At 39.2% G+C, this 26,735-nt stretch overlaps 1 protein-coding gene across 6 annotated transcripts in view; it reads left to right on the forward strand.

Annotated features, from left to right (window-relative positions):
• HOOK3 (hook microtubule tethering protein 3) overlaps positions 1 to 26,735 on the forward strand; it is an 84,661-nt gene that overhangs the window by 41,806 nt on the left and 16,120 nt on the right. For 3 of the 6 annotated variants that reach the window (XM_008634560.2, XM_017735395.1, XM_008634561.2), the window contains exons 7-16: positions 2,499 to 2,561; positions 4,016 to 4,099; positions 5,124 to 5,287; positions 7,379 to 7,519; positions 8,989 to 9,190; positions 12,485 to 12,595; positions 15,151 to 15,238; positions 15,785 to 15,854; positions 19,990 to 20,130; positions 22,335 to 22,422. In XM_008634560.2, the coding sequence (XP_008632782.2) occupies positions 2,499 to 2,561; positions 4,016 to 4,099; positions 5,124 to 5,287; positions 7,379 to 7,519; positions 8,989 to 9,190; positions 12,485 to 12,595; positions 15,151 to 15,238; positions 15,785 to 15,854; positions 19,990 to 20,130; positions 22,335 to 22,422 (1,152 nt within the window). Of the gene's footprint in view, positions 1 to 2,498; positions 2,562 to 4,015; positions 4,100 to 5,123; positions 5,288 to 7,378; positions 7,520 to 8,988; positions 9,191 to 12,484; positions 12,596 to 15,150; positions 15,239 to 15,784; positions 15,855 to 19,989; positions 20,131 to 22,334; positions 22,423 to 25,844; positions 26,152 to 26,711; positions 26,718 to 26,735 lie in introns of those variants that run through there. The other 3 variants (XM_017735394.1, XM_017735397.1, XM_017735396.1) reach the window with 3 other exon arrangements.

Here is a 26,735-nt window from a genome sequence, read left to right on the forward strand (position 1 = left end):
GGGTAGGGAAGAGATGGAATCATTTGCTGGGATAACTCTACCTTTGCATCCCACTTCTTAAAATTGTTTTATTGTTAACTGATGATCAGAAGTTGGATTCCTGTGTTCCTTTTGAGTTACCTGGCAATCTCTTTCTTCTTGTCGGATTGTGATACTGAACACAAAACAGTGCCTTAAATTTTGTCTTTAGCTTTCTCACCATACCACAGATTATCCAATTGCAAGGTGCTTTTTGTTGCACTGAGTCATGTGAGATACATCTATACATCTATCTGTGGCTCTTGCCCTTGGTGCCTCATTCACACTTCCCCATTACATTCTTTATGTACCCCATGGAGTGAAATTCACACGTGCAGTTTAGCATTCATGGTACACCCAGACTGTGTATTTCCACTACCTAATCCTACTCCAGATAATGTCCTCTTCTCTGGATATTTCTGCTAAGGGTTCTCAAGGACAGGATGCTTTGGAGAGATGGCAAAACTCGTTGAAGAAAATAGGGGTTATATTCTTGGCCTGCCTTATGGCGAGTCACGGAAAGCAATGAAACCACAGTGGCCTCTAGTGGGTTGTGCGGTCACTTGTATTCCTTTTACTGTAAGTCTTGGACAGGCCTGTTGAGCTGGTTTTTCAAAGAGGAAGTTGTGTTAGAGCCAGAAAGGGGTGGTGGCTGTTAGGGACGTGTTGTACACCCTTCCATGCTGCCTGCAGCATGGGACCGGCCTGTTGGAAAGTGCTGGCTTAGCAGGTGGAACTTGTGTGTGTGTGTGTCCATGTGTCCAAAGTGTGTTTGTGAACAGCATTGTGGAATATAAAATAGTGAGAGGAGTTCAGTATTTCGTTAATATGGGATATCCCTGTTAGTCATGTGGAAAAGCTGGTGAAATGCAGTATTTGAAGATAGTATGAACATCACAGAGTGGGGAGGGATTGGGAGGTTTTGTTTAAATGATAATTGGCTTAGAAAACAGGGTCCTAAATTGAAGATAAGTTTGTAATGCCGTTATATATGGTAATGAAAAAGACAAGACTTCACTTTTCAGGGGACTGCTCTGAGGCTAGGGACTTCCTAATTATTGTTGCAGAGAATGTGGGCTTGATGTAATGCTTCATCCTGGAGTAATTTGTCATTGTAAGAAATTTGGCAAATATTGTCAAGGTCTGAGGAGGACTGCTGAGGAGAGATTATCTAAATTATGCAGCTAAATCCCAGTTAAGGAAATGGGGAAAGTGAGAGAAAAGTAAATGTATATAAATGAATGGTGTAAATGTCAAACAGATTTTTCACTTGTATGCGGTGATATAAACAGGATTGAGAAGGGAAGGCTCCGTGCAGTGTATCCCAAAAACCTTGCCAAGGAAAACAATGCAAAAGCACTGATTTCTAGAAGGAATAAAGGAAGTACTGTCTCTCGAGTTACCTGGCTAAGCAGGAGATTCTAGGGAAGAAGTCTTGTCCTGATTTTGGTTAGGATAGGGCCTTTTTAATTGTAACTTTCATGGATCGCATCAGAACATTTTGTGTTTGGACAGAAACCATCAGCGCTGTTCTGCGGTGATGGCTTTTGAATTAGTTACAGTGTATTTCTCATTTGCAAGACTGTTCCTGTTGCCGTCTTGCAACTTTTAGTAAGAAGGTTACTTTAGTATGTTTGCTTGACCTGTGTGGGAGGAGGTTGCTGATCTACAACTTCTGCTACGCTTGATTTCACTTTTACCGACCTGTACAGCTGATCATTTGGTTACTATAAGAAAACTTAATTATCAGCTTTTTTCTTTCTTTTGATCAGTACATCAGTCAATTTTGTAGGATTTGATGTGGGGTTTTGTGTTGAGGGTTTGATTCTGTTTTTTGTTTTGTTGGTTTTTTTAATATTCTAGGCCAAAACCACTATCAGCTATTCCTGCAGTAAAATAGTATACAAGGAACTGTAATACTCATTTCACGAATGCACTCTACTGAATTTCTTTTTAAGCTTGAAAATTACAGACAACTCCAGAGCAGAATTTTTATCACCTTTGATTTGCACTAGTAGTTGAGAGAGATATGTCCTGGAGTTTAGTGAAACAAATAAATAAGTAAATTGATGTTAACATCCAGGTAATGGAAATATGAAAAAAACACCCACTAGCAGAGAACAATTAAAGATAGGTCTTGCATGGTGTGTTGATATCTACTATCAATCCACTGCCACTGCAGTAAAAAATTTAGTGGGATGTTCTATAGGCTTCATCATAGATAAAGAATGTGCACTGTCAAAAGAAAAAGAGATGATGTAAGGTTTCTTTTATAGCACTCTAAATAATACAAATTATGAAGATTTTTTATGTTCGTGTTTCTGAATGTGTCATATATAAAAATGAAGTTAAAACCTTTCAAATTAATTTGGATTAAAACTCCCAAAAGTAAAAATCAGCTCAGTATTTCATTGAAACTTAGGTATTAATATAAAAGTAAAAATCTTTGCTTTTTCTAACCCAGTGTAATCTAATTGCAGTTGATGAGTAAAGAGTCTCCAGTCTCTGTTGGAAATGATGCTTACGTTGACCTTGATCGGCAGGTATCTAAGACTAGATGTTTCTTGTCCTTCAATCATAGCATGTCAGTGGCCAGTCTTTTTTTCCATATTAATAATTTTGTCTCTTTTTTTTTTTTTTTTTTTTTCATTAAAGGGTTTTGTGGAAAAGTAAAATAGGAAGTGGAAAACTAAATTTCAGTATTTCAAGTCCTTTAGCTTTATAAATTGAGTTTGCTCCTATTGTGTTTAAAGGATATTAAAAAGTTGGTTTGAAAAACCAGTCTAGCTGTATGACATAATAATGCAAAACTGCAGATAAATCTTTAGGTATGGAGAAAGAAAGAAAGATAAAAAATGTGCACTATTAGATTAAATATTTTTATGTGAGTTCCTATTTCCAAAGTCAGTTTTTACAAAACCCCCACTTCTATGGGAATCCTGGAACTGTGGCAATAGAGAAGTTTTCAAATATAATCTTTCCTGGTCTGATTTATTTTAAAAATATACAAACCTGATTTTTGTTTTACTACCTTATCCTCATGCTAACACTGTCTGCTTCCTCAGATTTTTTTCTAATGGAGAAAAAGACTAGTGGTGCTCATTGTATTCCTCCATCATGCTTTCTCTGCAGAAATATGTACATTCTTGCAGACGAAGTTGATTTTTGTATGTAAACAGGCCCATGAGAAATAAACTTGCAAATGCAATATATGATCATGCTGTTTGAGACGGCCCATTTAAACTTAATCATACGTAATATATATATATATATATATATATATATACACACAGACACACACTTAACATGCATACACCTATTTTATCAGACCAATTTTCTTGTGGCTATGTTTTTTATGCTATCTTAACTGCATTCATTTGCAAACCAGTGAGATACATATCCTTAAACGTTAAGTCTTTGAAGGGAAGTACCTGAATATTTCCTACTGTTTATAAGGTTCAGTGCCCTTTTTTGGAACGGTAGGCTTCTCTGTCACATGTTAGTTTTATTCCTGTTGTGCACTAAAAGTAGCTTCCAGTGACTAGAGAGATTTTATCCTGATTGTCCATTCCCTGTATTCCACCTTCCAGTCCTTTCTGTATTTCAAACGTAGATTGAAAATTGAAATTATGCATTCTTTGCATCTGTAAAGAAAAGTGGTATTGACAATTTTTTTTCAGTTTAGAAATTTGATGAGTTCTTCAGACCCAAGTTCTTCTGGAGTTTTTGACCCAATTTATAGAATAGGTGTGATAATTCTAATGTAAGAGCAAATATTCCTTTTATGTACGGTTACTTTTTGCTAGTACACAAACGAAACAGTATTCACATCTGCTTCTTTTTTTCTTTATAAGAACAAAATTGTTCTGTTTTTTAAAAATTCAGTATATTATCTAAATGTAAAAATAATTTTATAGATATGTAGTCTGTAGTTCAGAATATTTTTAAATGGATCACAGAGCATGATGAAAATGTAAATGTTTGTTGTTTATGGTAGCTGAAGAAAACTACAGAAGAATTAAATGAAGCACTTGCAACGAAAGAAGAAATTGCCCAGAGATGTCATGAGTTAGATATGCAGGTAAGTTTGCTACAGAGTCTGTATCAATTTTGAAGTGAAAAAAAGATGTGCTAACTTTTAGATGGCTGAAAATAAGTAGTAGAATATGGAAACATAATTTTTAGAAGGGGGGTGAAAATGACACACTAATTATTTTGTTTTCACTTGTGCTAGCAGAATGAATGCCATTGTTTTCTTATCTTGTTGCTGCGTTGTCAGTATTAAAATGATTCATACTAGCAAAACTTTTTTTATTCAGTTAGGAAGGGTTTGAGCTGTGTGAAACTCTTGCCATAGAGAACTAATACAAGTTCTGCTGCTGTAACAGTTCCAGTTAACAGTTAAATCCCAGTCAGAAGTTGCTGGAGACCATTAAATATGTATGGGTTTTTAGACAAAGTTTTACAGTCAGTAAATCAGTCTGGGCAGACATGAGGAGTGTGAAGGGGGAGCCCTGAAAGGCATTACCATTGCAACCTGACTTTGCAGTATTAATTCAGGCTTCTTGCAGTTCAGTAACTGTTGGAATTAATAAAGCTGGTCTGTTTGTCGTGGTTAATATATGAACCCATGTTTCAGGTCGTGGAGCACTTTGGGTTCTTTGCACTACTACCTGTTTTCACAGTGCTAGTGGAAACTGAATCATCTTTTGGACTGTGTCCCTGTTTCAGGCCTGCTTACGGATGGCCCTTACTGTGGAGAGCTAGTTTTATTTGTTGTTAGGGAAAGTATGCAGATTTTGTTACAATGAAGTGATCTTCTGTCGTAACAAAGACTTTTTCTTTAAATTCTTGTTCGAAGTACATCAAAGAATGATTATGTTTCCCGAGTGGTAACTCGGCCCCTAATGTTGCAGTACATTGGTTACATCACATAGCAATTGACTACCTTTTAAATGATACAGTGTATTCTTGTGCAGTGTAACTAGTGAAGCCTGCATGTTTCTGTTTGTGGGCTCTGTTGAGACTTCATTAGAAAATGAAAAAATGCTGCTCTCTGTACCTGGGTAGGTTAGTTATTTCTGTTCATGCTTTTATTACAACAGGTTGCAGCCCTCCAAGAGGAGAAGAGCAGCCTGCTTGCTGAGAACCAGATTTTGATGGAACGTTTAAACCAATCTGATTCTATTGAAGATCCCAACAGTCCTGCAGGTCGTAGACACCTGCAGCTGCAGACACAACTGGAACAGCTTCAAGAGGAAACATTCAGGTAGAAAAGCTACACTTGGTTAGGTTGTTTGTTTGTAGCTGGCAACAGAGGTGACTTAGATACTTCTGGTTCTGCTGGCAAATATTAATTAGTATAATGGATGGTGTATAACCACAGTAGTACCATTTTTGCAGTGATGTTATAATTTTGCTCTTTACGAGGTCCAGCGTTAAAAAAAGTACAATTTGTCGCTCTACCATGAGTTACTTTGAATTGTTTGTGTGCAGTCATTTCACCCATGTTTTGCAAAGTCAGTGAGAATGAAAAGTAGCATGCTTTCCTTTATGCAAATTATTCTGATTGTATTTTTAAAGTGTAGTAATTCCTTGATGAAAGTTTGCTACAGGCTGTACTGCTGGTGGCATTATGTACAAAGCAAAATATGTCCTTGAAAACAAATTTCGTAGATGATGAAAGATGGAGATTATCCATGTATGAGCTCTGCACTTCATTTACATTTCCCCAATATGTGAAGATACACTTCCTCTTTAAATATACTTCCTGGTCCTCTTGACCATTGCTCTCAGGCTGTGTAAGCCTGTTCTGTGGAAGAAAGCTGGTTCACTTCACCATCACCTTTTCATTCTCTTTGCCATACTTTCCTTCTCTTTTGTGAGTGCTATTATGGTATTTCTTTCTTTACACTGCCAGTTTTCCTTTTGCTGTCTTCTTCTCATTGCCCTTTTCCAGTTCTTACAATATGTGCCACATTATTTTCCCTTTTTTGTCTCTTTTGCCATTTTTCCATTTCCCCTTGATAAGCCTCCTTTCCTGCTTATTCTGACATATCATCTCCCATCAGTTTATTGAAAAACATTCAGTGTTTCTCTTTCACAACAGCTAGTGCCTGGATTTCTTCTTTTTATTCATCTACTATGTAAAGGAATAGAATGGTGATAATGTCCCCTTTTATCTATCCTGATTCATCTCCATGCTCTGAAGTGATTCCTACCTGAGTCTGGTATCAATTACTGTTTTAACAGATTTTGTCCCCATGTTCAATATCTGCACTGCCTGTTACTCTAATTTCAGGTTCTGAAGGTCATTCTAAACTTTTTTCATATGTGAGACTCATTCCTTGTCTCCTTTACCTCCTTCCCCTGTCTTCATATCATGTGGCTTCTAATGGCAATTTGTGTGTGTTGCTTCCAGTTCTACCTGATCAAGCTGATTGGTACAGCTTAACTGATGCTCACTGTGGTATACCAGTTTTCATCCTAGTCTTGCTTCTTTGTCCTTTGACTGTTCTGGTTTGTCATGATCCAAATCTTCATTGTTCCTGATTTAGATGACTTAAAGATTTTCTCTTGTCTCCTTTCTTGTAGATTCTTTTAGGACTCCTTGCCTTTTTTTTTTCCTCATGCCCTTATTTCCTATCCTGGATTGTTTTTTTATTAATTTCAGAGCAAAAATCACAGTAGGACTCTGTGTTTCAGGTTATGTTCTCTTCCATTTGTTCAAAATACTTTGACAAAATTTCTATTACTTACTCCCTTTGTTTGCTACAAGGTTAATGGAGCTTTGCCTGTGTATACTATATGGAAGCAGTTCAGCAACTTTGGTCAGAGTTCTTTACTTGCTAACTGGGTAACCTGGTTCTCCAGACATACTGGGCATGCACTGGTTCTTTATGAGTAAATAAATAAAGTCGCTTCAATGAGAGGTGTATGGAATTTATAACATCTAACAATCAGATCAATATTGTTGGAGGTAGATAAGTTGGACAGCTGAACAAAATTTTAGAATAAAGATGTCGTGTTCAAATCTGTATGTCCCAAGATGAAAAAAGATGAAAATTCCTGCTTAAGCTTCCACTGTGAAAAACTACTGTTATAGAGAAAAACATCAGGTTTTGTCTTTATGAGAACATATGTTACCTTGTGAATTTTGAAATAGACTGATATTATATTGGAAGCATAAATCAATAAAGTCAATCTGCTTTTATATTTTGAATAAGCACATTGGGCTGTTGTTTTCCTTCACTGCAGCAGGAAACCATTTTGTGTGTTCTTAGAGGGGCTGATGATGAGGAAAGGTGACTGTAGCTCAGGATGAGAAATTATTTTCTGGGCTTTTTTTTCATTCCTACAGATTAGAAGCTGCCAAAGATGACTATCGAATACGCTGTGAAGAGCTAGAAAAGGAAATTGCAGAATTGAGACAACAAACAGAAGAGCTTACTACACTGGCAGAGGAGGCTCAGTCTTTGAAGGATGAGATAGATGTACTCAGGTAAATTTTGCTCCATTAACCCTTTTTAACTACTATGTTTTAGTCTATATAATTTGTGTACCTAATCTATATTAAACACTTTCAATTCCAAGATTCTTTGGATCCTCTGGTTTAGGTACACAGACCAATGCACAGTTATTGAGTAAAATAGTTGCTTCTTGTGTACCTAATCAATAACTATTAGTAAACTTCGTAATTCTATGCCAATTTATGGTTATAACAGGGCACTCACTGGTCTCTTTGAGTATGCAATATTCACCCTCATCATGTCTTGGGCATCTGTTCTCATCATAAAACTAGGCCATTTCCTTTCTTGGGTTTGCATTGTTTGGACTTTGGGTGGTGCTTTTGGTTTATCATATAATGATAATACGAGCATCTGTTGCAGCTCTCATTGCCACTGGATTTTAGCATTGAAAGTTGTAATGATTTGGTGATACTTGGGGTTTATAGGGTGGGACAGCCACTTTTATTATGGAGCATAATCCTTCAGTATTGGCATCTTGCTGCCATGGGTTATTCAGAACAGTTACCCATTCTCTCCAGCAAGGCCTATTTAATACTGCCATTCCTGACTCACCAGTAGCCTTCTACCAATGGTATCTGTCTTTTACCCTTCTGTCATTAATATAAGGAATGAACCCATCACACTGCATAAACTGTGTGGGTGGCTTGGGTTCAAAAATTCCTTGCCCCAAGAGAGAGGCCCTGCACCTCACTGAGGATTAAGCAGAGTTGGCTTGCCTCAGTGTCCCGTAAACTGGCCCATCAATTCAGTGGGAGATTCCCTGGATTTCACAGGAAATTGGGTCTGTAAATTGGTTGATTCTAAAATGAAACTGGGGACAGTAATAGTAGCAGAGGTCGTTGGGGGAGGTGAGGTCCATTGCTGTCTTGGCAGTGCAGCAAGTGGATTGATAAAACTCTGAAAAGCTGTGAATGAAGCCTGGTGTTTCTTTTTTTTTGCTTTTTTTTTTAAAGAAGGAATCAAGTTCCAAAACTATTATGGTACTTCTGTGTCACCAAGTTCAATTTGCCTAGGAGATGGATCTTTATGATTTTATTCCTGGCTGTCATTAAAATGAAGTGCAGAAACTTTTCTTCTTTACCTTTGACAAATTTAAGACAGAAGATAATTTAGAATTGAAAGGAAATGGGTGGGAATGAGGTTTTTTCACTATTATTTTAAGATTGGAAGCAGATCAGAAAGTTCTGGGTGTTAGGAAAAGGGATAGGGTCTAAAAGAACCTTCCGCAGCAGCTTATAGAGTTGACAAATAGTTATTGGAAGAAAACAGACAATTTAAAAGTGAAAACATCAGTAATAGGAGGATATGATTGCTTTATTGTTCTCCCCATTATGTCTCAGAATGTCTTCTGCATTAAGAAAACACAGTGAGAAAGCATTTTAAATTCTGTTAGTTTTGTTCGTTTTCAGAGTTCAACTTTGATATAAATCTGTCCCTTCAGGCATTCTTCTGATAAAGTAGCCAAATTAGAAAGCCAGGTAGAGTCATACAAAAAGAAATTGGAGGATCTGGGTGATTTGCGGCGGCAAGTGAAGCTTTTAGAAGAGAAGAATACAATGTACATGCAAAATACCGTGAGCCTGGAAGAAGAACTGAGGAAGGCCAATGCAGCACGCAGTCAGCTGGAAACATACAAGAGACAGGTGAGGACAGGCATCATCAATGCAGTAGTGCTCTGTATAGCTCAACACTTCATAACATGGCTAATACTTCAAAGTAAAAAACCTATGAAAAAACCACCTCCTGTTTAGAATGCTTCGATGTTTTGTAGGTGCTACCTTTGTCCTTTTTTCCTGCAATTCTTGTCATTGCTGTAAGTTTATGTTACTTTGTCAAAAAGCAGTATTTCCTGCATTTAGAAGCTCAACAGATTTTAAGTGTTTTTTTTTTTTCTAAAATTATTCCAAATTCATATTCAGTAGTGAGGCTTGAATTAGAGGCTCTCCTTTCAGAAAAAGTATCCACTTTTCACTACAATATTCCAGCAGTGAGGAACACACACCACAGCTGAGGTAAGTTATTCCTGTGGTTAAATTACCCCCTTTTTTAAGGTTCTAGTTTGTCTGATACATCTGAACTTTTCCACTTAAGAGAGAAGGACCCTTGTCATCCCTGTTTTATATGCACCTAGTGGAGTACAAAATGTGTCACCAGCACACTCTGTGGAGTGAAAGGCACCTGTTTATCCAAGTGCCATGTGATGCTGTTTCTGTAAAGTTGGAAGATGTGTTTAGTCTTCTCTCTGCTTCTATACTACAGGGACACGATATCATTCTTATATTCTTGTTAGAGGGCCAGACAGAGCATGGTTCATTAAAATAGTAGTGCCTGCTCTGTATTTCTGCCTGATCAAATGATCACAGCACAGCGGTCCCTGTATGTCAGTTTACAGTAGAATGAAATACAGAAACAGGCACTAACAATATTGCCAGCCCAGAAACAATGTGTCTCCCTAAGATTTGATAGATTTTTTCCTTGCACTTGGCTATCTCAGTGTTTAAAACAACTAGTTTCAGCCTATGTAGTCTAATTTTAAATACAGACCAAATGATTTTACCAGAAAAAAAGGCCTTGGACAAGAAAAGTTGTCCAAGGGGACAAAGGGAAAAGTAAATGTAGAAAGGAATGGCCTTCCACACATGAGTAATATCAAGTTTACTGGCAGCCCAATATGTCACTCCATTAAACAGCTGAGCATGTTATACTGTTGTGTAACCTCAACACCTGCATTTGATTCTTATTTCACCAACCAAAAGGATTTTGGAACGGCAATCCCAAACATTTGTGCTGCTAAAGTACTCCTTTTCTTCATTATTCCCTGTATTTTATGGGTAGGATTTCCTGTATGAGGTGCTGTTGTTTGGTGCAAAACTGTTTACTGGCTGAGACTGGAATAAGCCTCAGGTGTCCTGTTGCAGATGTGTTTTCTTCACCTAACTACGGTGTCTCAAAATGAACACTCTGTGTTTGTCTTCAGTGTCTGTAAGACTGGTCTTCTTTTGAGACCTGCCTGTGAATCATAAGCCACAAAATTATTTTTCTGGGAATCCTAAATTGTGCTATCAGAAGTAAACCAGATGTAAGGATTGTGATGTTATGTCACTGCTGAGCGCTAGTGTGCTCCTGTAGTGGAATATGTCTTGTCTGGTGTTTGAAGGATCCAGCCCCACTCATGAGGATGCCATTAGAGTTACTTCTTTGGCTTAGAAGCCTTGTGCTATGCAGATGAAAGTGGTTGATTCAAATTCCTATATCAATCTGCAAGGAAATTGCACCTTCACTGCACAGAACTATCTCTGTGAGGTGAGATTGAGTGGTGGTGTTTTGTTTTCACTCTTCTGAGAGCAAGCATAAGCCTTTTCTAAGAAACTTTATTTTGGCATAAAGAATTGAAATGTGAAGATTTCAGGATAATTTTTTTTGTAATTTTAATTCAGCCCCTTTGTGCATGTGCATTCTGATACATAGCTAACAGTATGTCTTGCTTTTCTTTGTTTCAAGATTGCTGCTTTACTCATTCCACACACAGATAATGCTTAGTAAATGTGATGGCAGTTCATTTTTTTTTTAATCTTCTGCATTACCATGAAGTTGTATGTTTTTCAATACACTCACAAGTCCTAATTGAAGACAAATTTGTTTCCTTCAGTGTTTTTCTACAGACCATTATCTTAGCATGATTGATTACAAACATGAATGCATTTGTTTCCGTTTGAGGTGAAAATTCTCACATTTTGCAAGTGGTGGCACAATCACTGGTGAAGGCCTGCAGGTTTTTTTTATACCTGCAGTTATTCTGATAGCCCCAGTGATGATTTCACATCTGAAAAATGAAATATTTTCATATATAACATTTTAATTTCTTTAATTGCAGAAAATGCAGGCCTGTGCTGGTTTTGCAGCCTTTAATTTAAGAATAACAGCAGCAAACTCCTTCTCTAAGACTTAAGACCATGCGTATTTTAGGCCTTGTAGTTACTTTGTTATAGTTGTACACATTGAAAATAAAAGGCAGTTAGAACCACTGGACAATTTTATGTAGGTATGGCTACTGCTTTAATCACTTCCTGTGTAATCTAAAAGCCATGAAGAAGCCTTCTTATAAACTGCTTCAGAAGAAGCTCTAGGTCTTAAGCTGACTCTTCATTCAGCTTTTGTGTTTGCAGGTCAGTCTTTATTTAGCTTATTTGCTTCCATGCTCTCTGCATTATGAGCTTTACTAGTGTTCTGGAAATTAATCTTTGCTAGTAAAGGCTGAGAGTTTTGAAAAGGCAAGACTTCGCTGATTTACCATCTGTTGTGCTCAGCTTTCAGATTTCTGATCACTTAATTTTAAGAGCTCTTTACTGATCTGTAGTTGAGAGCATACATGTGGCTTTGTTAGCAGTTTCTCCTCAAATAAACAAAACTGTTTGGAGCCTGTGGCTGAATCTTTATGTTAGTGTATTAAAAATTACTAGGAAATCTCAGGTTAGGGAATGTTACCTGGCTCCATAAACTAGTAGTTGAATTCTCAGTGAGGCTTATGAAATAAAGTTAACAAACGGTGTAGATAATTGGCTTTCTTCAGAGTTTTTTCTTTTAACTAGGTTTTTCAGAATGCAGAAAGATTTTTCTGCTGTTCATAAGCTTTTTGATTCCTAGAACTACATAGCTTTTCTTTCTGTAAACCCTGCTTGAGCTTAAATTCTTGTTTTAGATGTACTGAAAATACTTCGCATTTCTTCTGTCTTTTGCTTGCACTAAGACCTAATATTTGAATGCTTTTTATTTTACTGAAACACAGAACAACTGATGAAAGCATTTTTTAGTATGTCCTATAAGTAACTATTTCATTTGTTTTACAACATGACTTGTGGTGCATTGTAATTGGCTACTTTGTCTTGTGTATTTTGTTTTAACATTTGCAGACACATTATTGATTCTTGTTCTCACAGGCAGTTGAACTACAAAACAGGTTATCTGAAGAATCCAAGAAAGCTGATAAATTAGATTATGAATGCAAACGACTGAAAGAAAAAGTAGACAGCCTCCAAAAAGAAAAAGATGTAAGTGCCAAGGTGTTATTTTTTTGTTAGTAACAATAGCAACTTTGTATCCTTTATAACACAGAGATATGGTAATTACACTTAGCAATCTTTTTAAATTAGGAAGTCTTTTTTCATCTAAAATTTTCTAATGTTTGTGTACAGGCTACTTTTTAAACCTAAGAATTGTACAGCATGGAATAAAGTGACTGTACAAAAACATATGCAACCCATTTTTAAGAGGAAAAGCCTTCATATCTGGCATCTGAAGTTGTTTCCTGGCCATTTACCATGAGAAGGTTAATAAATACCCAGGGTAATTGTTACATATTCTGAAAAGCTATTTACAACAGGGTTTCTGCAGTATCATCGTAGAACTAAATTCCTGTTTCTTTCTTTTCCTAAGGCATTCTTTGAGGTACCATCAGCATGCTTCTCTTTGTGGAGTCATCACTAATGTAGCAAGAGGCTTAGTAGTAGTTGTGTAGAGGGAAATGTCCTTTGTGGTGATCTCAGCTTTTATGACAGCTCCTCGTTGACCTATCTTGTACTGCCAATGTGGAACACACAGGGTAGCTGCCAATCTACCCATTCGTCTTGTGTCATTTGCTGCTAGTGATTCTGTGATTAATTGCTCCGTCCTCTCTTGACGGGACTGATCCTTCGGACTTCTCTTGCACATTTGTCATTTCTCAACAGTTAATTTCAGCTTGTTTCTAAGGAATGTATATGCAGGTGCCTCAAACTACCTAAAACCAAGGTCAGCAATTGAAGTTAGCAGTTTCTTAGGCATGTTTTAATTACAAATCCGTTGATCCAACTGTTGGAAACCCTGCAGGCTTTTTCCTTAATAATCATATTTCATGTCCAGTTTTTTCCAAGATTTCCAAGCCCAGCACTTAAGTATCATTTGAACTGAAAGTCTTTAGTTATTTTATGTTCATAGGTCATTGATTTCCATGTTTTATTAAATTTTCAAGCTGCGGTGGACACTTGACCTTCACATAACTTCCATCTGCCCTTCAAATCAGGCTGGAATGTTCATAGTAACTGTATTGGTATTGTGCTTTGGCTTTCTTTCCTGCTTTTTATTTTTATATTGGGGTTTTTTTCCAATTCTTTTATGTTGAACAATTGTAAGATTGTTTCTGTGGCTTATCCATGGCTCAGTGGACCATTTAATCTTGCACAAAGGATCTGAATTGCAGGCCATTATCATATAGTTTTCTGTTTCACCCCCAAAAAATAGCATTTTTTTGAGCTGGATGTTGTTTTTAAGTACATTCTTTTGAATGGATATGCACCTGTGAGAAGTAAGTTACAGCTAGAAGTCTCTCATCACATGAACTCAGTGATTCACTGTCTGTATTACCCACTCTTTCTGGTCTGTGTTGTCAATATGTATCAGTAAGGTAGCCCGCCACAGGTCACAGGCTAGGTAATGGTATCTTGTCAGTTATATTTTGGAAATAGTTACTGAAATTGATTTTACCCTTTTCTTTATGTTCGGCAAAGTGTGGTAGTGTTTGATATCTCCATCAAAGCAGCTTGGAATTTTACCTCTGTGGTCTGTTATATATAAGTACTAAGATAATTATTGAGTTGCTTGTACCAGTGAAGCCCTAGAGCTTTTTCTAAAATATTCTGGCATTTGGGAATCAACTGTTAGTAAAATGAAATGTTACCAGCCAACACAACTCCATACCTACACAGAAGCAAGGTCTGTCCTGGACCATTTAGTAATACTGAATATGTCTGATTTTGAAGCAAACTAGAACTTGGATCATTACATTCTTTCTCTTTTTTTTGACTCTTGGCACCCTTCTGGACAAAAACCTGGTGCTATCTGTAGGTTCTCATTTTTTTGCCAGAAGGGTACTTGTGCCAAATTGAAAGAGTATTTGCCTGATGCTACTGAGTAGCACACCTGTTTGGATCCCAAGGCAATCCAGTCCTGTTCTTCATTTCTCTTTGGACCAAGTCTTAAGCAACTAGTTTTCTTTCATAGCCAAGATGCTGGTGAATAACAAGGCCAGCTGACCCACAGGAGGAATGGGATATGGAAATGCGGCTCGCACTTCCACTGGTGAAAGGCAAACAAAATGAAGTTAAAAGCAGTTTGTTTGTTATGTTGACTCTGTACTTACATGCCCGTGGTTTCACTCCTGGCTGAATCTTGGATTCATGGTGAAGCAAAAATCTGTGGTCTCTCAACTGACTTCCATTTCCTTTGGAATCAGCCCCAATGAAAGGAAAAGGAAAACAGCTGAGTGGCCCCAGTGGATACTGTTTACTACCTGGTACCAGGACTTTGTGCCACTAATATCTCGATTTTGTAAGCTTATACCCTGCTATTTTTAGTCCAGTAAGATCAGCAACCCTTCTCCCAAAAAACGCCAAACCACTGTTCCTGTGGAATATATAAAATTTACATTTCTTTTGTTATGAAATAGACTGAGATACCTTAATTTGGAAGTAATCTCTAGAGCTGCATTAAATTATTTTTAAAATTTTGAAGGCTGTTAGAGATGGATTTGTACCGCCAAGACTGAATTGTTTTCTTTCCAATTATTCAGAGATTAAGAACAGAAAGGGATTCTTTGAAAGAAACTATTGAAGAACTTAGATGTGTACAAGCTCAGGAGGGTCAACTCACCACTACAGGTAAAGGACAAATAAGGAGATTAAATGCATCTTTTCTAAAGCTTACAGGAGTTTTCTGTAGAGTATTGAATGTGCTTTTGTTTAGGACAGAATAAATTCAAGCTCCCCTAAAATCAGTAGTGTAAAACCTCTTCAACTAGTCACAGCTTTATAAGCAAGCAAAAGCTTCAAATGTTATTTCAGCCAATCAGAAATTTTAGTCTCCTCTCCAGTAGGATATTTTTATAATATATATCTGATTTCTGTGTAGTTACATAATTTTCTTTAGAGAGATATTTTCTCATGATGTTTCATGCGTAATAGTTCATTCCTATGTGTAATCTTCTGTACCTTTGTAGTTCTTAGATAAGCAGAAAATAAACGGCAATAATATTTTTTCAGAATGGATGAAGTAATGATTCACCAAATGAAATGGTGTTTGTCTGTCAGTCTTGCTGTAGCTTGACTTTGTGTCATTTTGCATTGTCTAGCAATAGTCTAAAACTTCTAGAACTTCTTACTTCTTGTCATGTAAAGAAAGTAAATGGTGTGCTTTTCCTTACTCAGGACTGATGCCTCTGGGAAGACAAGAGCCTTCAGACAGTTTAGCAGCAGAAATCATTACTCCTGAAATAAAGTAAGCTAATGTGTGCTTTGTTTTACTAACCTTTACAATGGTCAATGGCAAGTTGAATATCAGCCAGCAGTGCCCTGGTAGTCAGGAGGACCAACTGTGTCCTGGGGTGCATCAGGCACAGCATCACCAGCCAGGCAAGGGAGGGGATTGTCCTGCTGTGCACTGGGGCAGAGTCCTGTGTGCAGTTTTGGGTGCTACAATATGAGAAGGACATAAAGCTCTTAGCATCCAGCAGAGGGCCACAAAAATGGTGAAGGGCCTTGAGGAGAAACTATATGAGGAGTGGCTGAGGTCATTTGGTCTGTTCAGCCTGGAGATGAGACTGGGCAGAGATGTTATGCTGGTCTCCACCTTCCTCACGAGAAGAAGAGGAGGGGCAGACATTCTCTTCTGTTGTGACCAGTGACAGGACCCAAGGGAATGGTCTGAATTTGTGCCAAGGAAGGTTTAGGTTGGATACTAGAAAAAGGTTTCTTGTTGTTGCCCTGTCTTGATTGTCTAGAGCTTGATGATGGTACCAAAAGAATTGAGTATTTATGAGTAAGAATCAAGGGGAAGGCCACAAGGCAGATATTCTGGTGGGTGTGTTACAGACCACTCGTCTAGGATGCCATATACTATAAGCAGCTGGGAGAGGTCTTGAGATTGCTGGCCCTTCTTATTATGGAGGACTTCAACTTACCGGATGGCTGCTGGAAATGCAATATGGCAGAAAGGGATCAGTCTAGGAGGTTCCAGGACTGTGTGGAAGATTACCTCCTAACACAGCTACTGAGCAAGCCAGCTAGGGAAGGTGTCTCAGTGGACTCAATGTGAGCAGGAAAGGACTGGTGGATGATGTGGTGATCAGAGGTTGTCTTGGGCACAGCAAGCACTGAATGAGAGAGTTCTTGATTCACAGAGAATTAAGGAGAGAGGCCAGCAGAACCTCCACTTTGGACTTCTGGAGGGCATAGTTCGGCCTGTTTAGGGGTCTTGTTGTCAAGTTGCTTGGGAGTCAGTCTGGAAGGGCAAAGGAGTCCGGGAGGGCAAGAAGGAACTGTTAACAGTGCAGGAGCAGGATGTCTCCATGTGCCTAATGAAGAGCCATCAGGAAGAATGCCTTGGCTGTACACAGGGCTTTGACCAGAACTCAGGATAAAAAAGATTGTATTATGTTTGGAAGAAGGGGCAAAGCCACTCAGAAGGACTACAGAGATGTTGTGCTGTTATGCAGGGAGAAAATTAGATGGGCTAAAGCCCAACTAGAGCTTATTTTGGCTACTGCCAATAAAAGACAATAAAAAACGTTTCTATAGATACATTCACAATTAAATGAGGATTAAGGAGACTCTCAATCCCTTATTGGATGCAGGGGGAACCATACCAGTAAAGGACAAGGAAAAGGCTGATCTACTTGAAGCCTTCTTTGCCACAGTCTTTAATAGTAAGACTGCTTATCTGGAAGACAGATGCAAGAAGCTGAATAAAGCCTCCACAATACAGGAGGAAACATCTAATGACCAGTGCTGTGCCAATTAGATGCCCTCAAGTCCATGGGAGTGGGCGGGATCCACCGAAGGGTATTGAGGGAGTGGCTGCGGACAGGTGTTGCCAAATTCACTCTGAAACAGTTTTTGATTGTGAAATGGAGCTTCTCGATTTGCTACTGTAGCAAGTAGAGGCAAGAAAGAACCAAGAGGCAAGCCAAGCAGGCAGAGAGTGACTCTGCCAGAGTGCTTTAACTTTTAAAGCGCCCGGGGTACCGCCCAGCCCCGCCCTTCTGTTTTCCAGCTGCAGGAAGACAGTAACAATTTTGGGCACAGATAGATAAGGAACACAATAACATTTTGGGTTACTCAGAACAGTGTTGATCTGCTGGAGGGTCAGAAGGCTCTGCAGAGGAATCTGAACAGGCTGTATCGGTGGGTGGAGGACAATTGCATGAAGTTCAACATGGCATAGTGCTAGGTCCTGCCCTTGGGTCACAACAACCTGTACAGTGCTGCAGGCTTGGAGAAGAGTGGCCGGAAAGATGCACAGTGGGAAGTAATTGTAGAATCATAGAGCAGCTTGGGTTGGAAGGGACCTCAAAGATCATCTTGTTCATCTCTGCTGCCATGGGCAAGGACACCTTCCAGTAGACCAGGTTGCTCAAATCCTCATCCAACCTGGACTTGAACACTGGCAGGTAGGGGACATCCACAATTCCCTTTGCCATTGCCTCCAAACCCTCAAAGTAAAGAATTTCTGTTCAATGTCTAATCTAAAGCACCCTTTTTAAGTTTACACCACTTTCCTTTGTCTTGTCACTCCATGCTCTTGTAAAAACTCCCTCTCCAGCTCCCTTGTTGGCTCCTTTCAGGTACTGTAAGGCTACTGTAAGGTATCCCTGGACCCTGATCTACAACCCAGCTCTCTCAGCCTGTTTTCATAGTAGAGGTGTTCCATCCCTGTGATCACCTTAGTGGCTTCCTCAGGACTCACTTCAATTAGTTGACATACTTCCTGTGCTGGGACCCCAGAGCTGGATGCAGTGTTCCAGGTGGGGTCTCACCAGAGCAGAGCAGAGGGGCAGAATCCCCTCCCTCCCCTGCTGCCCACGCTGCTTTGGATGCAGCCCAGGACATGTTTGGCTCTCTGGGCTGTGAGTGCACATGGCTGGGTCATGTCCATCCTCTCATCCCCCAGCACCCCCAAGGCCTTCTCACAGGGCTGCTCTCCATCTATTCATCCCCAGCCTGGACTGATACCAGGGTTTACCGTAGGCCAAGTGCAGGACCTTGCACTTGGCCTTGTTGACCCTCATGAGGTTTTCATGGCCCCACTTCTTCAGTTTGTCCAGGTCCCTGTGGATGACACTGATACAGCGGGGATAGTGGAACACGCCTATATCAAACCAGGAGGCCCGTGGAAAAGAAATATATATGGACAGATTCTTGGTAGATGTTTCAGAGATGTTTATTTCTCCAGCCGCATGGCCGGAGCTCTGCTCAGGAACCCCGCAGTCACGGGACCCGAGGGTCCTTGGCCACCCCGGGGAACCCAAACCAACCAATGGGAACGAGGCTGAGCAGGGACAGGGAAACCCCGTGTCTGTGCCCTCAGGGCCCTCTCCCGGGGCTCCATGGCGGGGGAGGGACCCCAACATGTCATCTGTTGTTCTGGTGTGGATTGAGGGTGTTGGTTGACAGCAGCTGAACATGAACCATTGAGTGCTCAGGTGGCCAAAAAGGCTATGACGTCCTGGCCTGTATCAGCACCAGAGAGGCCAGCAAGACCAGGGCAGGGATTGTCCCCCCCATACTTGGCACTGGTGAGGCCACACCTCAAGTTCTGTGTCCAGTTTTGTGCCACCTCACTACAAGAAGGACACTGAGGTGGTGGAGCTTGTCCAGAGAAGGACAGTGGAGCTGGAGAAGGGTGTAAAGAGTTAAGTCCTGTGAGGAGCAGGGGGGCTGTTTATCCTGAAGAAAAGGAGGCTCAGATGTGACTGTACCACTTCCTACAACTACCTGAAAGGAGGTTATAGCAAAGCAGGGATTGGTCTCTTCTCCTCAAGCTGTGCTGGAGAGGTTTAGATTGGATATTAGGAGTCATTTCTTCACCAGAAGGGGTTATCAAGCATTGCAACAGGCTACCTAGGGAAGTGATTGAATCCTCGTCCCTGGTGGTGTTTAAAAGATGTGTAGATGTGGTGCTTAAGGGACATGGTTCTGTGCTGAGTTTATGTTGGATCTTGATGATCTTAAGAATCTTTTCAACCCAAATGATTCAGTGATTCTGTGTAAACAGACCAAGGGTGGAAGTGACTTGCATAGGTTTATGCAGTAGTTCAGTGACAGCTGAGATTACAGTCTTTCTTCATGCTTGGCATTAAGCTTTGCATTCTTTGTGTTCTCCCTATAAATCTCTTGAGTTGTACTCAGAGATCCTGATAGGGGAATTGAGGTAATTTCCTTGTGTTCTGCATTCTGCAATTACAACTCTTTAAATTAGGTTTGTATTTGGGGGTTTGAAAACATGATTGCTGTTGCAGCCATCTCCTTTAAAAAGATTGTATTTATGTTATTATTTTATTTCCTATGGTAAACTGTTTTCTTTGTTACAGACATTAGCATTCCTTTTTTTACAAAATTGTGTTCTATGTGTTTAGGGAGAAACTAATTCGCCTTCAGCATGAGAACAAGATGTTAAAATTGAACCAGGAAGGTTCTGACAATGAGAAGATTGCCTTGTTGCAGAGCCTTCTTGATGATGCAAACTTACGTAAGAATGAACTGGAGACAGAAAACAGGTAAGAAATTTTGTCCTCTGTTGCAGTTGACTTTCCTACAGGCATCCTCAGGACAAGAAAGACATGGATTTAATGGAGTCAGTCCTGGGAAAGGCCACAGGGATGTGATTACAGGACTGCAGCGTCTTGTTATGAGTAAAGCCTGAGGGACAGAGCCTGGAAAAGAGGAGGCTTAGGTTAGATCTTACCAATGTTATCTTACCAAAGTGTCTAATGGGAGGGTCTAAAGGAGATGAAGCTAGACTCTTGTCAGTAGTACTCAGTAGCAGGGCAAGAGGCAGTGTGCAGAGCTTGAAACACATTATATTTGATCTAAATGCAAGAACACACTTTATTTTCACTGTGAGGGTTGATGAATACTGGAGTATGTTGTCCAGAGATGTTGTCTACATCCTTGTAGATATTTAAAACCCAACAGGACGTGTTCCTGGGTAGCCTGCTCTACCTAACCCTGCTGGATTGAGCCAGTCAGCATACAGGCATCTGTGGGGCCAGAGTGCATCTGAGCATGCCAAAGTATTTGGCTGATAGTGATGTGAGGCTGCTTTCTATCTAAGCTTCAAATCTGTTCTTTATCTAATCTTCCTCTATCTTCCCCTTCAACTGGGGGAGGTGCCTGAAGCCTGGAAAAAGGTAAATACTGCACTCACCTTCAGGAAGGGCAAGAAAAAGAGCATGAGGAACTACAAAGACTGGTCAGCCACGGGTCGCTTTCTGGAAATTTCACAAAGCAAGTCCATCTGGAATCTATTTCCAGCCACATGAGGGACAGGAAAGTAACTGGGAAATGTCAACATGAATTTATTCAGAGCAAATCATGCCCAACTAATCCAATTGTCTTGACAATGAGATGACTGCACATGTGAAGAAGGGTGAAAAAGAGGATGGTACTTAGCTTAGCTTCAGTAAAGCCTTTGATAAAGTGTTCCATGGTATCCTTATGTTCAGAATGGTTAGATATAAACTAAATAAGTGGACAGTAAAGTGAGCAAAAAAATTAATTGGACAGTGATGGGACAGCTGAGCCTAGAGTAGTACTGTCAATGAAATGAAACCCAGCTGGCAACCAGTTCCTCAGTCATCAGTACCAGGACCAGTTGTTCATCACTTCTATTAACAACTTCACTGATGAGAGGGACTGGACTCCCAGGAAGTTTGAGAATAGTACCACTTTAGGATATCCTGAAAGGGAAAGCTGTTATTCAGAGGAGCTCAGCAGTGCAGAGAAATGAACTGATGGGAGTCCTGTCCATGGCTGTGGAGCAGCTCTGCTGCAAAAGCCCTGGGGTCCTAGTGGGTGGCAAAGGAGGATATGTTATTTGGGGACCTTGCAGTTGACTGTGATCTGGACTGTTCTCACTGAGCTGCAGGCAGGCAGTCAGTCTGGGAAAATGGTTGTTCACCTCTTATCAGTACTTAAGATACCACACCTAGACAGAGCATGTAATTTTGGATTCCCTAGTGCCAGAGAGATGTGGATGTGTAGAAGTGCAGCAGAATACTCCTAAGGTGAGAGACACTAGAAGGTGCGACAGGTGGGATAAAACTGAGAAGCAAGTGTGTCCAGGACAAAGAAAAAGTGGCATAGAGGAGATTGTACTGTGATCTGCATCTACTTCATGGGAAGGTAGTAAGAAGACAGATTTGGGCTGTTCTCAAGACATTATTTGTGGAAGGACAAGAGGCAGCAGACAAAATACGGAGTATGGGTCTGAGCTCTAGAAGAGAAGCCCAAAGAGACAGACCTCTATGCTTAAAAGTGTCCAAACCTGGTACTGGATGTGGTTGCCAGCAATCTGCTGTAAGTGCACCTGCTTTAAGGAGGAAGTTGGATCCAGGCAAACTGTGGACATTCCTTCCAGCCTGCAGGTTTATAGGGTTTCCGTAACTGTGCAAAAGCATAAGCTAGCAGCTCTCACGCAGTAAAACTGGCTGTTAAAAGGTTTTCTTTCATGTATATAGAAATGATTTCTGCATGCATTTATGTTGTCCTTGAGGAATATGAAAATGTTCTGGATGAACATCTGGATGTTACAATCTCTGGAACTGCTGTAAGCTCTAACTACTGCTGTAAATTTTTTGAGAGTAATTTACTGTATTGCATTTTTTGTGTAGATGAGCTGGAAACACTGGACACTAAAAGTCTGACACCTCCTCTTGCAATTGTTTTTTTTAATGAAAAAAAAATATTGTCTCTTTCCTAGATTGGTAAATCAGAGACTTCTGGAAGTACAGTCCCAGGTTGAAGAACTACAAAAATCTTTGCAGGATCAAGGTTCAAAAGCTGAAGATGTAAGTAGAAATGTACATCAAACTTACATTCGAATAGTTACCATTTTCGAAACTTTGACCTTTTTGTAAAAAAAAAAAAGTCAAAGAAATATACAAACTGAGATTTCTAATAGTTTTGCATATTTACTTGTATGGTCTTATCAATAAATTGTGCTTCTCTAACTAGGATGTAAGACAATTGTCTAGATTAGAAAACCATCCTATGTAGAGAAGATGTCAAATATGTTTTATTTGAATAATTGTGTCTGTTGCAATAGAAAACTAATTGGAATAGACAGTTTTGCAGGGAATTGAGAAAATGTTGATTCTCTATGAATAAAGCATCTGAAGTTGGTTTTGGTTTAGTTCTCTTAATGAAAGTTGAGGCCTTTCCAGCCACTGGAGGGTCTGTAATTGTTCATGTAAATGTATCTCAGAATGATAAAAGAAGGCAGACCAAAATGAAAAAAAGGTCAAATAATTAGGCCCTCAACATAATGCAACATTTTCTGTTTCTGTATACAGAGTTAACTTTATTTTAAATGTAAGAATACACATTGTAGCTGAGTTAGTGTGGAAAACAACTTTCAGTCTTCCACTCAAAAATTGTTTATTATCTCCTGTATTTCAAAAAAGAAGCTCTAGAATTTTCTTGGAAGCGGTGATTTGTTGGACTGTACATGCATAGTGTATGCTCACAATCTCAGTGTATCATGTTGCTAATTGGCAACAAATTGTAATGTGTTGCTTTCTATTTTTGTGGGTTTGTTTTAACTAATTTATATAAAATAGTGCAAGTTTTTTTACTAGCTGCTTATGTTCACTTAAGAGTGTGTTAAATTTAGTTTATACTTTTAATTTTCAGAATAAACTATATGAATGTAAAACACCTAGTTGATTTCCAACAAGATTATTTTCCTGAGTAACTAAGAATGTGTTTTAGAATGCACGTTAAAATAGGTAAATTCTGAGATGTTCTTTGTTCTCTTGATTATTGGCCAAAATCTTTTCAGGGTGAGCAAGAATATGAAAGAATTATTCTCAGATATTGAGTATTGTAAATGATCTCTGTCTAACTGTATTCACGTTTATTTACTGCAATTCTAGTTGTGTCTCTTTGGAGGCACTGATTGGGGCAGTAATTTAGGGTGTGTCTGCCCTCATGGCTTCTTTCTAGGTCTGACCATAGCAGTGGTGACTTACAGGCACTGATCCCATAGTCTCTTTTGCTGAGTTTGATGTGTAGGATTTCATTTACTCTTAAGGAAGCAAAGGAGTGAATGTAGACTCAGGGAAGTGTTGAGGATGCAAGAACCTCTGACGCGGTCTTCATGCAGTCTCCCTGACGAAGCAGAGCAAACCTCAGAAGTTTAACCCAGCTGCTCAAGTACATCGAAGTTGTGCTGAGACTACCTGAGTTATCTGTAGGATATCCATACAAAAAGAGTGATTCTTCAGAAACATATGAAAAAGCAATGGGAGAGACATGGCATACAGTTCGCCAATACATCATTTTCAGCTAATTTCCTGGTTTTTGCTATTTTTCTGCAACAATGCACTGAAATTCATATTTTTACATACTTACACTGTAATTGTGCTCAATCCAGAAAATTGGCACTCCTTTTTAATTCAGTCCAGAAATGTTTGATGAGAGCTCAGGTTTGTTTTTTGTTGGGGTTTTTTTTGGTATTTTTTTTCTTTTAAGTTTTGTTTGGTTTTAAAGCTGAAGTTATTTTCAGATGTGCCCAAAAAGACATAGAGGTACTGTCCTAACCCAGGCAAGTGTCCTTGCAGTGATACATGCTGTGTGCCAAGGTCCACATGGGCAAGCAGTTCTGGTTTTATACTGAAGTGCAGTGGAGGGCAGCTGTGTGTCATTGGGCCTGTAATGGGCACTGACACATTCTGTTGGGATTATTGATTAGTCCATCCTGGGTGTTACCTTGCTAGCCAGGCAAAGGCCTCCTTTCCCCCATCTTTCAGACTACAGAATCAATGCAGATATGTCTGGTGTGCTCAGAATAGCTTTGATTTATTGGCTTCCAGAATGCAGTAGTTGCACAGGGCTACTCAACAGTTTCCTGAACAGCTTCGACTACATCATTTGCATGTCTTACCACTGTTGTTTATCATCCTTGTTCTCCGGTTCTCTGCCCTAATCCTTTCCTATATAAACACCCGGCCTTTAGTTACTTCTGCCCCATGTGTTAAATCCATCCCATGCCTAATATTTTTCAAAATGTAACATGCAGTCTTGGCCTTACGTGCTGTTACTGATACAACACCTCCCTAAAACGTCCCCAGAGCTCTGTTACCTCTTCAGTTACCCGTGAAGTTCAGCCACTTTGTTCATTTGATGAGACACTAGAACAGGTTGCCCAGGGAAGCTGTGGATGCCCCATCCATGGAATATTCAAGGCCAGGTTGGACAGGGCTCTGAGCAACCTGACCTAGTTGAAAATGTCCCTGCTTGTTGCAGGGGATTGGACTATGTGACCTTTAAAAGTCCCTTCCAACCCAAACCATTCTATCACTACTGTCAGGATCCTTGAAATCTGACCCTCCATCATGGTGCTGTTTTGTGACTTTAATCACCTCACAGCATTGCTGATCTCATCCAGCAGTCTTCTGAAGTGATGATCCATAGTTTCCCACACCCTGCTAAGTTAGCTTAATCTCAGGCCAGAGCCTCGCCATTCTGCCCATAACCTTAACATGTGAAACAAAACTGAATTTTGCCCTGAAGAAGGGGACAGACTTGTTCCTTTGGCTTGTTTAGGCATGAAAGAAACTTCAAGCAAAAGAACTTTTATTTCTACCATTTTTAGGAGACTCATCTTCCTGTGAGAGTACAATTTTATACTAATTATATTTTAGATTTGTAAATGAGTCTTTAAAGCTTACTGATACTGCAGAAATCCCAGAGGTAATGTTTGCCCATATTTAGAGTGATCTGTTTGAATTTATCTGACAAGTATGTACAGGATCTTTGGTTGCCTAAAATGGCATATCGAGTGTTTTAGTCTTTTTCCTAATCATATGTCTTAGGTAAATTAATGTGGGTAAACTCAGTTCTGCTTCTTTAAATTGTTTGTGCTGTTTATCACAATTAATTTCTTGCTTGTGAGGACATGATCCGTCTAGATGGGAGAGGGTTACTCCCTCAACAGTGCAGGTACTAGGTAAATAATACACCAGTGGAATCAGTGTTGAGTAGTAGTTTTGCCTGTTTCAAGATAAACCCAAGTGCAATACAAGGATTGCAAAGAAAAGCTGAGTTCAGTTTTGATTTTCTTACCTTAGGGAAATGGGCACTGCTTCCAACTTTTTCTCTTTCTTGTCCCAGCCAGCTGATAGTCCCCTGAATGATCGAATATAAGTGATGGGAACAGTTCAAATGATTTGTGACTGATAAAGATGCATACAAATATTTTTTGTTACAGAAAAAGTGGTATTGCTGCAGTTGTTCAGGGGACTGGAAAAGAAAACCTGCAGATCCTCAGCTGCTGCAGATTTCTGACTGTGAAGTCAACAGAGCCATGTTGACTTGTTTTTATGGCTCCCCGCTTTTCTTGTTGTGCGAAAAGAAAATCTCTTTTAAAATAATGAAAAAACATGCCCCAGGAATGTGATCAAAGACAGTATTTTGAAGTATTACCAAACTAAACTGCTTTTTGAGTGCAAACAGTAATTTTTTCTGTTAGCAAGGTATCTAAACCTTTGTTGAAAGAACATTGGAGAAAAAAAAAATAAAGTAATTTTGTTGATGATTTTATCTTATATTTTGATGATGTTTTGGACCATCAGTAACATGCTAAACCAGTGATTAATAGTGGATAAATACAAACCAAAAAGGCAGTTGCAGATTTAAATATTCTACATTTGCTTTGTATTCAATCAGTGTGGCAATAACACAATTCAGTATCACACCACAAAAACACCTGCATCTCTTAATTCTGATTGTAGCTCAACAGACTGGCTATTTTCCTTCATTTTATTAGTTGTATGATTTTTATTTTAAAATTACTTTCCAAAATAGCAGTTGCTCTCCTTTGGAATTCTGGTTTAAACACAATGATTTGTAAATGTGCTTCTTTATTATTTTTATATTTTTGGGTTTAGTGACATGTTTTAGAAAATGTTACAGGATGCAAGGGCTCATGAGAACAGAGGAAAAAAATGCGCCTGTGTGAAAAATACATAGCTTTAACTTTTTCTGTTCATGACTTTCTAAATAGTTTCTTCTGTTGGCTGCTGTTTTGCTTTATACTAATGTCATCTCTGTTTCTTGGCATGGGCTTCTGCTCAAGGCTATTGTGAGTATGGCTTTTTTT

Source organism: Corvus brachyrhynchos, unplaced genomic scaffold (genome assembly GCF_000691975.1).
Source record: "Corvus brachyrhynchos isolate BGI_N302 unplaced genomic scaffold, ASM69197v1 scaffold22, whole genome shotgun sequence".
In the NCBI taxonomy this organism is placed as follows: Eukaryota; Metazoa; Chordata; class Aves; order Passeriformes; family Corvidae; genus Corvus; species Corvus brachyrhynchos.